Source organism: Delphinus delphis, chromosome X, assembly GCF_949987515.2.
Source record: "Delphinus delphis chromosome X, mDelDel1.2, whole genome shotgun sequence".
In the NCBI taxonomy this organism is placed as follows: domain Eukaryota; kingdom Metazoa; phylum Chordata; class Mammalia; order Artiodactyla; family Delphinidae; genus Delphinus; species Delphinus delphis.
The window spans coordinates 55,119,309-55,131,668 of NC_082704.1; the positions used below are offsets into that span (position 1 = coordinate 55,119,309).

General features: G+C 40.3%; 1 protein-coding gene across 1 annotated transcript in view; it reads left to right on the forward strand.

The window, feature by feature from the left end:
* CHM (CHM Rab escort protein) overlaps positions 1-12,360 on the forward strand; it is a 207,637-nt gene that overhangs the window by 137,987 nt on the left and 57,290 nt on the right. The window contains exons 10-11 of the mRNA XM_060002983.1: positions 7,802-7,906; positions 8,313-8,376. Coding sequence (XP_059858966.1) covers positions 7,802-7,906; positions 8,313-8,376 — 169 coding nt within the window. The remainder of the gene's footprint in view (positions 1-7,801; positions 7,907-8,312; positions 8,377-12,360) is intronic.

Here is a 12,360-nt window from a genome sequence, read left to right on the forward strand (position 1 = left end):
TGGGTCTCTTGTAGATAGCATATATATGGGTCTTGTTTTTGTATCCATTCAGCGAGCCTGTGTCTTTTGGTTGGAGCATCTAATCCATTCATATTTAAGGTAATTATCAATATGTATTTTCCTATTACCATTTTCTTAATTGTTTTGGGTTTGTTTTTGTAGGTCCTTTTCTTCTGTTGTGTTTCCCACTTAGAGAAGTTCCTTTAGCATTTTTTGTAGAGCTGGTTTGGTGGTGCTGAATTCTCTTTGTTTTTGCTTGTCTGTAAAGCTTTTGATTTCTCCAAATCTGAATGAGATCCTTGCCGGGTAGAGTAATCTTGGTTGTAGGTTCTTCTCTTTCATCACTTTAAATATGTCATGCCACTCCCTTCTGGCTTGTAGAGTTTCTGCTGAGAAATCTGCTGTTAACCTTATGGGAGTTCCCTTGTATGTTATTTGTCCTTTTTCCCTTGCTGCTTTCAGTAATTTTTATTTGTCTTTAATTTTTGCCAATTTGATTACTATGTGTCTCGGCGTGTTTCTCCTTGGGTTTATCCTGTTTGGGACTTTCTGCACTTCCTGTACTTTGGTGGCTATTTCTTTTCCCATGTCAGGGAAGTTTTCAACTATAATCTCTTCACATATTTTCTCGGGTCCTTTCTCTCTCTCTTCTCCTTCTGGGACACCTGTAATGCGAATGTTGTTGTGTTTAATGTTGTCCCAGAGGTCTCTTAGACTGTCTTCATTTCTTTTCATTCTTTTTTCTTTTTTCTGTTCCACAGCAGTGAATTCCACCATTCTGTCTTCCATGTCACTTATCCATTCTTCTGCCTCAGTTATTCTGCTAGTGATTCCTTCTAGTGTTTTTTTCATTGCAGTTATTGTATTGTTCATCTCTGTTTGTTTGTTCTTTAATTCTTCTAGGTCTTTGTTAAACATTTCTTGCACCTTCTCGATCTTTGCTTCCATTCTTTTTCCAAGGTCCTGGGTCATCTTCACTATCATTTTTCTGAATTATTTTTCTGGAAGATTGCCTATCTCCACTTCGTTTAGTTGTTTTTCTGGGGTTTTATCTTTTTCCTTCATCTGGTGCATAGCCCTCTGCCTTTTCATCTTGTCTGTCTTTGTGAATGTGGTTTTTGGTCCACAGGCTTCAGGATTGTAATTCTTCTTGCTTCTGCTGTCTGCCCTCTGGTGGATGAGAGTGTCTGAGAGGCTTGTGCAAGTTTCCTGATGGGAGGGACTGGTGGTGGGTAGAGCTGGCTGTTGCTCTGGTGGGCAGAGGTCAGTAAAACTTTAATCCACTTGTCTGCTGTTGGGTGGGGCTGGGTTCCCTCCCTGTTGGCTGTTTGGCCTGAGAGGACCCAACACTGGAGCCTACCCAGGCTCTTTGGTGGGGCTAATGGTGGACTCTGGGAGGGCTAACGCCAATAAGTACTTCCCAGAACTTCTGCTGCCAGTGTCTTTGTCCTCTCAGTGAGACACAGCCACCCCCTGCCTCTGCAGAAGACCCTCCAACACTAGCAGATAGGTCTGGTTCAGTCTCCTATGGGGTCACTGCTCCTTCCTCTGGGTCCCGATGCACACACTACTTTGTGTGTGCCTTCCAAGAATGGAGTCTCTGTTTCCCCCAGTCCTGTCAAAGTCCTGCAATCAAATCCTGCTAGCCTTCAAATTCTGATTCTCTAGGAATTCCTCCTCCCTTTGCCGGACCCCCAGGTTGGGAAGCCTTATGTGGGACTCAGAACCTTCACTCCAGTGGGTGGACTTCTGTGATATAAGTGTTCTCCAGTTTGTGAGTCACCCACCCAGCAGTTATGGGATTTGATTTTATTGTGATTGCGCCCCTCTACCATCTCACTGTGGCTTCTCCTTTGTCTTTGGATGTGGGGTATCCTTTATGGTGAGTTCCAGTGTCTTCCTGTCGATGATTGTTCAGCAGTTAGTCGTGATTCTGGTGGTCTCTCAAGAAGGAGTGAGAACACATCCTTCTTCTCCGCCATCTTGAACCTGGTCTTCAAAGTATTTCTTTTTCATAAGAAAAACTTGTGTTGTCTTATTTTTCATTTTTGTTTAATTTGCTCTCCTGAGATCTACATTGACTGTGCTCTCTTGGCTATATTATCCATTGACTCTGCTTTACTAATTTTTAGAGGACATGGATATCAGTAGTTCTTTTCTCTACCCTCTCATTAAGTTCTAATACTGAACCCCTCTGTTGACTGTTTCTGGAGACACTGAATGCTCTTGTTGAGCAGCTTTCTTTTTCTTTGCAGCAGTGCTGACCATGTAAAACTCCTGTACATTAGATTTGGCCATTTAGCAGTGTAGTATTTGATATTAGGGTAGGGTATGGATGACCTTGGACCAGACATGTCTGTAACCAGTAGTCTGAATCTAATTACTTCAGCTAGTGTTCTTGTGAACTTCAACTGTCTCACTTACTAGATTTCCTGCTATTACTATTTCTTGAGATATCTTTTTCTCTGATGTCAGGAATAACTCTACCTTTCCCAGGTACTTGGAAATTAGTAATGAATAGTATGTTAGACCAAGCGTGAGGTGACTGATTCTTAATACCATTTGTCATTGTAGGAAAATTGCTGAATTTCTGATTTTAGTATGTCCTATTTGCAAAATGATAGTGGTAATATTCTAGATATTTAACCTCCACCAACCCACATGCTAGTTGCTATGGGGATAAAGAGATAAATAAAACATGAATCTTGCCCTTGTGTACAAAGATTACAAGCTCTAAGGTCAGGTAGGCCTGGATCTGTACCCTGGCTTCCCCACTTACTAGATGAGTGAACTTTAACAAGTTCTGTGATTGGAAGTGATTTGGAAGAAGCACTGTGATGGAAAGAGATTCTTTACCTGCTAAATCAGAGATTCTATATCTTTGTTTCTGACTCTGCACTATTCATGTACATGGAATACTTCCATCATCCGTCCATCTATTCAGTCATCCATGAACAGTTGTTATCTGCATGCCAGGCACTGGAGATACAGCACAGAACAAGACAATCATGGTCTTTGTTCTTGTGGAGCTTAGAGTCTACTGGGGGACATTAAGGAACAAATAAATTAGTAAGATAATTACACATTGAGATCTGTTCAGTATGCAGATCTGGCTTTGTCCCTCCCTATGTAAAAAGTTTCAGTGACTTTATATCACTTCAGAATGAAGTCTGAGACCCTTTTACATGACACATGAGACTCTGGGGTCTGACCTTTGCCTGCCTCTCTCAGCTCATCTCTCTTCTCTCTCTGCTTCCATTTTATTGTCAGTAACACTGAACTGCTTGTGGTTCCCTCCCTGTACTTCTCTTACTTGCCTCTGTACCCCTGCAGATGCTGCCCTTCTGCTGAAATGTTCTTCTTATTTGCTTGTTTTAACTGGTTTTAACTGCTTCAAAAGCAGCTAATATATCACTTCCTCCAAAGAGCATTCCCTGATACTCTGCCCCTCCCCCCCAAGCTTTCACCTCTTAGAACAGTGCTTGGCACATGATTGTTATGCCACACACTATGTCAAACAAATAAGCTACCAATGTGTTAGCAGTCCAGTGTCTTATTCGACTTAACAAAAATCTAGGGCAGTGTCAGTGGAGATGGAGAAAAGGGGCTAGTTTTGAGTAGCAGATTAGATGTGGGAAGAGAGATTTTGAGCTAGGGAAACTCTATAACTGCTGGTCATGCCATTAACTGAGACTGGGATTCCAAGTGGGGGAACATGTGAGGAGCCATGATTTAACTGTCTATTACCTATCCAGAAAAAATAGGTAATAGACAGTTAAAAATATGGATACAGAGCTTGGGATTGATTACAACAGAGAACCATAGGTTTGGAATTATAATCATGTTTGAGACTATTGGAGTAGATTTTTACCCAAGAAAAATGAGTAATAGGCATTTTGGAATGGTTTCATCGAAGAGGTGGCATTTGAACTAAAGTGTTTGAGAAAGTATGGAAGGGCATAGTGAGTAGGGGGAATTATCTTGTTTCCTTCAATTACTGGGAATCTTCTAATTTCCTTAATTAATATATTTTCCTTTTCATGATTTCATATGTGATTTATGTATTCCTTATCATAAAAACAGTTGGGATATTAATTCTGAAGATTATAGAGAATGGATACCTGTTTTAATGTTATTTTTATCTTCTGGGCCAAATTCCAGATAAAGAGTTTTCATCTTGCTGATTGTTTTCTTCCTTATCATCATTTTGCTCTTTATGTCCTCATGTCATTGAACCAAGAACTGAATAACCGTTGTGATTTGTTGATTTAGAAAGCTCAGCTCTAGAAATGTTCTGTCTGGCTTCAGTGATTCTTATGATCAGCTTGGTCATTGTGTCCGTGTAACTGGAAATTCCTATCATGTTCCTCCTCAATTTACTATTTATGAGGCTCAGCAAGGCCCTCAACTAAATCCAGAATGTTGTTAATCTTTAATGGTTTCCTCAGGTTCATGTGGGAGGGGTGGACAAGGGGGTATTTTAATGTCTCTGGCAGCACTGTTTCATTTTGTTGTTTTTCATTACTTGAATGTCATAATTTTTATATTAATCTTTGTAATACAAAGTCTAAGTCTAGGTACCAAATTAATATTCCTTTACTCATTGTTCTCCCAATTAGGCCTAATATATGCCAGTAAGTAAGTATCTGAGCGGAAAACAAATCTTATCACTTACTTAAATGTATTTTGGTTTGAACAGCTTTGCTCATGCCTAGAGCCTTAGTACTTTAGCGTGAGACTGTCAGGTAAGTTGTATTATCATCTACCAGACTGACTAGGCATATGTGACCATCACCTCAATTTCTGCAGAAATCAATATTTTTTTCTGTAGCAATAGCTCTTGACTTTTCTCCACCTAGCACAGCGTAAAGATACAACAGTACTGTGGCACACTACATGGTGATTCTTCCTTGGGATTTGGGAGCTTATCAGAATCTCCAGGGGTACTTATAATTTGAAAAAGTCCCCCAGGTGTGATTCTGATTTGCTTCCTTCTCCTCCTTCTACTCTAAGAATCACTGTTTCATCCAGAAGCTTCAGCATAAAGAGGCACATTTATTGGCATATTGTGCTTGCATAGTTGAGCTCCCCAATCTCCATGCACCCATCCTTCCCTCTTGAGTGGTCCTCAGTAGTTCTAATACCGTAATTTCTGAAACCAATGTCTGCCTGTCACCAAAGGTGTAGCTACCACCAAAGCAGCCCCATTAGTGTTTGGAAGCCTACAAGCAAGGAGCTCTCCACAAGCTTGAGGGCAAGGTTTAGTTGTGTGGTTTATTTAAATGGGAGCCCTTTGCAAAGACTTAGACTGGAGTCCAAGATTTGTACTAATATCGCTCCCTCTCTCAATTTGATTCCAACATTTTATGGTGAAAATTTTCAACTCTGCGCCAATGTTGAAAGAATTTCAAGATGATCACCTATATATCCACCACCTAGATTCTGCAGTTAACATTTTAATATGCTTGCTTAATCATATGTCTACACAAATATTCATCCCTCTGTTCATCTATTCACCGTTTTTAAGCATTTCACAGTAAATTCCGGATATCAATACAATTCACCCTAAACACTTCAGTACACATATCATTAACTAGAGTTTAATATTTGTTTACAGCTTTTTCTTCTGATATAATATTTACATATGATAAAGTGCAAAAATCTTTTTTTTTAAATATTTATTTAGGCTGTGCTGGGTCTTGGTTGTGGCACGCAGGATCTTCACTGCTGCATGTGGGCTCTTTAGTTGTGGCATGCAGTAGCGTCTAGTTCTCTGACCAGAGATTGAACCCGGGCCCCCTGCATTGGGAGTGTCTTAGCCACTGGATCACCAAGAAAGTCCCTAAAGTGCCGAAATCTTAAGTGTTCATTACCTGAGTGCTGACAGATGATAAATCTGTATAACCCAAATCCCTATCAAGATATAGAAGATTTTTACACTCTCTTTTTTCTGCCCAGATTATTCCCTCTTGACTTTGTATAGCCTCTGAGTTAAAGGTAAGAAAAAGGCTTGTCAGTGTTTCCAGGACAAATAAGGATCAGTGCTTCATGATGGATCAGCAGATTTCTCTTTTCCCTCGCCAAAGTACCTTGTGTTTTAAATCATATATGAATGTCTTAAACAAGAGAATGAGAGAATTCCCTGGTGGTCCAGTGGTTAGGGCTCGGTACTTTCACTGCCAGGGCCCAGGTTCAATCCCTGGTCAGGAAACTAAGATCCCACAAGCCTCGCGGCACAGCCCCCCAATTTTTTTTAATTAAAAAAATAAGTAAATAAATAAAACAGGAGACTGAATGAGTAACTTGCCTTTCAGTTTTTAAATACTTATTTTGGAAAATAGGTATAAATACTTTATGTAGTTAAGTATTATAAAATGAGAGCTCTAGTTTAATGAAATGTGAAGAGATATGCATAGAAACATAAGTGGGGAAGAGAAAGGAAGTGGGATGAAGGTGAGATGGGGAAAAAAATCACCTAAATATTAATGTAATATAACATGCATTAATATGTAGTTAATTGATTTAAAATATGTATATCTAACATCACGAGATATCATAGTCTATCCTGATGACAGTGGCATGCCATTTATTCAAGAATATCAGCATATCATAATCTGCCTTTAGGAAATACACATTAAATTCCTCTCACAATTGGCCTTGGGTATTTGTCATTTTACTGTTAATGCCTTTATGCCTGGTAAATAGCTCTTACTTGGCTTATTTTTAGAGTGATGTAACATATTTTAATTTATACCAGTATATTTAAAATATGACATAAGTTTGAAATTATTTGCTTGCGTTTTATGAGGAGCAACACATAAGTGTATTTCTAATAAAATAATTCTAGTCCCGAAAGGAAAGCTGTGACAAAAGTAAATTGTGCTATTTCCATAATAAAAAGATATAGAAAACATGCAGGCATTTGCATATAGTTCCTGAAATATTGCATACTGGCTTGGTCAGTGCTGGTAAGTCCATTTCAAGGATGTTTCCCTTAGTCCATTAGTTTGGATAATGAGCCCTATAAAGTACATTTATAACTTGTGGCACTGTAAGGAGATGGATTCTAATTTTCATCCTTTTATCTAGACACACTGAAAGAAGGTCAGTGGAGGGTTCTATATGATTCATTTTCCCAACACACATCAGATGACAGAGACCTGATAATGTCCATGCATAATGTTTTCCTTATTTGGAAACAGCACTTGAAAGAAATCTTTATATGATCATCCTTTGGAGTAAAGTGGAAACAGATATTAAAAGAAGCTCCATCCCATTTTTTTGGTTTAAAACATTATCACACGTGGGACAAGATAGCTATTCTTGAACAAAAGAGAAAGTGACACTTAACAGAAAAATAAAAAGCCTTTAGTGACTTTTATAGGCTGTGAATGATATAACAAGATATTTAATCAACTTTTCCTCCCCCTCTTCTTAGATCTGTTAAGGAAAAAAAAAAGCCTGTTTCCTAAACAAAGAAAAAGCTTCTATGTTCCTAAACATTAGAAAAGCTTATAGAATAATACTTGTCCTAGCTTTATTCTTATTATTAAGCATTCAAAATAAATAAGTTCTAGTCTATACTTATCTTATAGTTTAAAAGACTTCAAAATAGCAATAAGAATGTATATTCTGCAGTTTAGTGAAGTTTTGTGCCAAAAATGTGAAATTGTAGGCAATTTAAAAATCTTGTCTTTTAAGACATTAGTTTTAGATTCAAGATTGGTAGCTGATTATGTTCATTTTCTCAATTATGTAATCATTAATGAGAACTATTTCTCTGTGCTTATCTTCTTCGTAGATGTAAAGCAATCATAGATCAGTTTGGTCAGAGAATAATCTCTAAGCATTTCCTTGTGGAAGACAGTTACTTTTCTGAGAACACATGCTCGCATGTGCAATACAGGTAAGGCACCCCTCCAGCCACTCTGCAAGGGAAGGTGAAACGGGGAAATTCATCTGTGTGATTACACTGACACTTCTGAATGACTCTGTTCTTCAAGTAAGATGCAAATGTATACCAAACCAAAGATATATTCAGTGTGTTACCACTGTTCTCTTATAAGGTCTGGTTTTGTGGAGGAGCCTAGCCTAATGTTGACTCCTTTGCATCAGCTGGGGTCTGTCTCCAGGTCACACATCCTCCTTTCATGAGCCAAGAAAAGATTAAAGCAGAACTTGACTTGGTTTGGAGAGGTGACACTTTTATCATAACAGTTCTTTGAAACATGCCTTCTGGTGGTTGTATAGCTATATAAATGAAATTTATCCATGGAATCTGAGTCACTTATTAACTGTTTTCTGCATTACAGGCAGATCTCCAGGGCAGTCTTGATTACGGATAGGTCTGTACTAAAAACAGATTCGGATCAACAGGTAATTCCAGTTCTGTACTTTTTAATAGCATGTTACTAACTTAATCTACATGGTAATATGTGTAAATTAACATCGGTGAAATAAAATATATTAACCAATATGTACTAATACATTTAATGCATTTTAAAAACACATAATGGCAATTATGTAATAATCTTGGTTTCTTAAAGATTTCCTTTCAGTGGAACAAATAATTGCATCTTATGTAACAGATTTATTCTAGGAATATTGAAATCACCGTAGTTTTTTTTACAGCTATTTCTATGAAATTGAAAGTATATTACTATGAGAAGAAAAGCATTTAGAAGCATTTAAAAATCTTGGAGGAAAAGGCTTTATGGTAACCAGTCCTACAGCAGTGGTGGTAAGCTCACCATTAGGGGCCCAGTGTGAATGAATATCAGCACACGTTTTCAGTTCTGACATTTCCTCATCACCATGGTTCATTTCGGTACCCCCTTCCTCCTCATAACTCCTGATTCGTTAGAAGTGTCTTTATACCTGTGGTTTTTCCTCAGTTTGAACACTTAAATTCCAGAAGTATGCCCCCTTCTCCTTCTGACCATAATTTACAGGACTGATAAAATCAGCTTACTTAGTGTGACTGTCAGACCTATCCTATATGCTACTGCTAAAAATAGTTTCCGAAATTTCCTTAAGTTGGAAGCTTTGTATTATATAAAGCAAATATGTTAATTTTACGAGTGAGCGCAAATACTTTCATTTAATCATTCAGCAGACAATGAGTGCCTTCGACATGCCAGCCAGTGTGCTGGATTCTGAGGAGATAGTGCTGACCATGATAGCATCTGTGCCCTCATAGCTTGCAGTCTAGAGGATACAGATACAGACAGATAAATAGCAACAACAGTACAGTGTGACAGGTGTGAGCGAGAAGTGGTAAAATCATAGCACTCATCACACTGTCCTGTAGTTGCTAGTTTACTTGTCTGTAGCTCCCAGTAAACCATAAGCTTTGTGAATGGGTCGAAGAATGACAAAGGCAGAAAAGTGAAGAGAGCAAACAGATGCTTCTGAAGAAGCTAAGCTGGGAAGAGTAAGAGGGAAGAAGTGATTCCTGCAGCGGGATGTGGAAGCGAAGAGGGCATTTCTTTAAAGTATTAGAGCAGCGGTCCCCAACACTTTTGGCACCAGGGACCAGTTTTGTGGAAGAGTTTTTCCATGGACCAGGGTGGGGGGGATGGTTTTGGTATGATTCAATCGCATTACATTTATTGTGCGCTTTATTTCTATTATTATTACATTGTAATATATAATGAAATAATTATACAACTCACCATATGGCAGAATCAGTGGGGGCCCTGAACTTGTTTTCACTTGCAACTCACTGATAGGGTTTTGATATGAGTTTGCAAGCAATTGATTTATTATGGTCTCTGTGCAGTCAAACCTCTCTGCTAATGATAATCTGTATTTGCAGCCGCTCACCAGTGCTAGCATCACCGCTTCAGCTCTACCTCAGATCATCAGGCATTAGATTCTCATAAGGAGTGTGCAACCTAGATCCCTCGCATGCGCAGTTCACAATAGGGTTCGCGCTCCTATGAGAATCTATTGCCACCACTGATTTGATAGGAGGCGGAGCTCAGGCGGTAACGCGAGCAATGGGGAACGGCTGTAAATACAGATGAAGCTTCACTCGCTTGCCTGCCGCTCACCTCCAGCTGTGCGGCCCAGTTCCTAACAGGCCACAGACACCGGTACCCATCCGTGGCCCGGGGGTTGGGGCCCCCTGTATTAGAGTATATTTCAACTGATGGGGATGGGGCCAGTAGAGAGGGAGAGGTTGAAGATTCCCAGGAGAAAAGGAGGATAATTGATGCAGCAAGGTCCAGATAAAGGCTGGGGAGGATGGGATTCAGAGAACAGGTAAAAAACATTGCCCTTAGATGGGATGTGAGACACTCTGAAATAAGAGGGTGAATGCAGGAGAATCTGTAGGTTTGGGAGTTCCCATCTGATGGGTTCTATTTACTTTTTAAATTACAAGGTGAGGTTATCTCCTGAGAATGGAGGTATGAGTGTGGGGATGGGTCAAAGCTCATGGAAGGGTGTAAAATAATCACCGTGGAGAGTGACCTGTCTCGTGGTCAGATGGCTGGGCAGTGTTGAGGGGTCCAATTAAATCTGGAGGTCATGGGTTTACAGTGGCATTAATCTGCTCTGATCCTTCCAGCTTTTTCATTCTCTTACCCCCACCCAGCCTACTCATTGACCTATTAAAAGAGACCTACAATTCCTTGTTCCCTCTGTTTCCTCCGGGATTACTAGCTCCCTTCTGCCCTCTTCCTTTTCCGTGTCCTAGACCACACGGTGGATCTTCTGAACTGCTCTTTCTCCAACACCTTCAATTCCTGTGTAGCCATGTTCTTCCTCTGCACCCACAGAGGAAAGTCCCATACCTGGATGAAGCTGGGATCTACACCTGGATCACTAAGGCTGATTGGGAAAACAGTACAGCCAGACAGACTGGCGCCACCACAGTGTTGGGGGCACCAACCTCATCCAGCAGGACCCTCAGTACCCACCACCAGTTAGCTCCTCACTGGCTCAGACAGTGCCCTCTCCCCTCAGAGCCTAGTCCAACTTTTCACTATTTTACCCACCTTTAGCCCTCTCACTCTCCCCCATCACTTTGCTGAGAAAAGTAAGGACACCTACTAAGCACAGTGCCCTTTGACCTCCTGCCCGACCACCCACAACTTATGTACACCAGCACAGAGACTAATGAGGGGTCTCCCGTCCTTGTCCAAGGCCAAGCCCTTTCACCAGCACGCTTGACACACACATGCACCCACACCACCCTGTATGCCTGCTCTCTCTCTCCTACATTTTTAGCCTCTCCCCACTATTGGCACCTTCCCCTCAACCTATACACATGTATTAGCATTTTCTGTTCCAAAAATTAAAATAATAAGGCAAACAGAAAAATGCTCCCTTGAGTCTGCCCCCATCTGTAGCTAGTATCCAATCTCTCCCCTGCTTCTGTCAATATTTTTGAGATGGTATCTCTACTTGCTGCCTCCAGCTCCTTACGTCTCATTCATTTCTAGACCAACCTGGCTTCTACCCTCACATTCCTACCATAGTTTCTCTTGGTAAGTTTATTAATAACTTTGTACTAGTCAAGACCACAGGGCGTTTTTGGGGTTTTGTTTACTAGGTCTTTTCTGGTATATTTGACAGTGTTGATTATTCCCTTTCTCTTGAAACTCTCTACTCCTTTGGCTTCCATGACACTGTGTTCTCCTGGTTTTCCTCATAACTCTCTGGCTATTCCCTCTCTGCCTCCTCTGTGGGCTCTATCCTGCTCTTAAATATTGGGCTTCCTCGGGGTTCTCAGCTCAGCCCACCATATCTGTTACTCTTTGCACACTTGCTGTTTGACTCCATGTACTCTCATGGTTCCAACTCTGCATAAAAGTTGGTGACAACTTTCCACTTGTATATCTCCCAGGACTTTTGGCCCACAGGCCAAATTTCCTACTGGACATCTGTCCCAAGGACTCCTCAAACTGAACATACTCAGAGCTGAACTCACCGTCTTCCCTCTCCAAACTACTCATCCATCGCTTCCTACTTCCATGAAAGCACTTACATCCTTCCAACAACGATTTCTTCCTCCTATCTCTGAAATCTCATGAGCCTCCAGGTCCTTGTCACTGTACATCCTAGAAGTTGCTCCAGTCTGCTTTTCCTCTTGATCCTTATTCTCACTGCTCCAGTTTTGGAACTCATCACCTCTTCCTTCTAACTGGTCACCCTGCTTCTCATCTTGTCTCCTATAAATCTATCCTCCATATAGCCATCAGAGAGATCAATCTAAAATGTACACCTGGCCTGCCTTTTTTTGTTTCCTATATGAGTTTTTTTCCCCCTTTTTAAATTTTTGAAGCACAGATAAAATGATGAGACTTAGAGGAAAGAGTAGGTGTCAGTCTAGATAAATTTTATGGAAGTGGT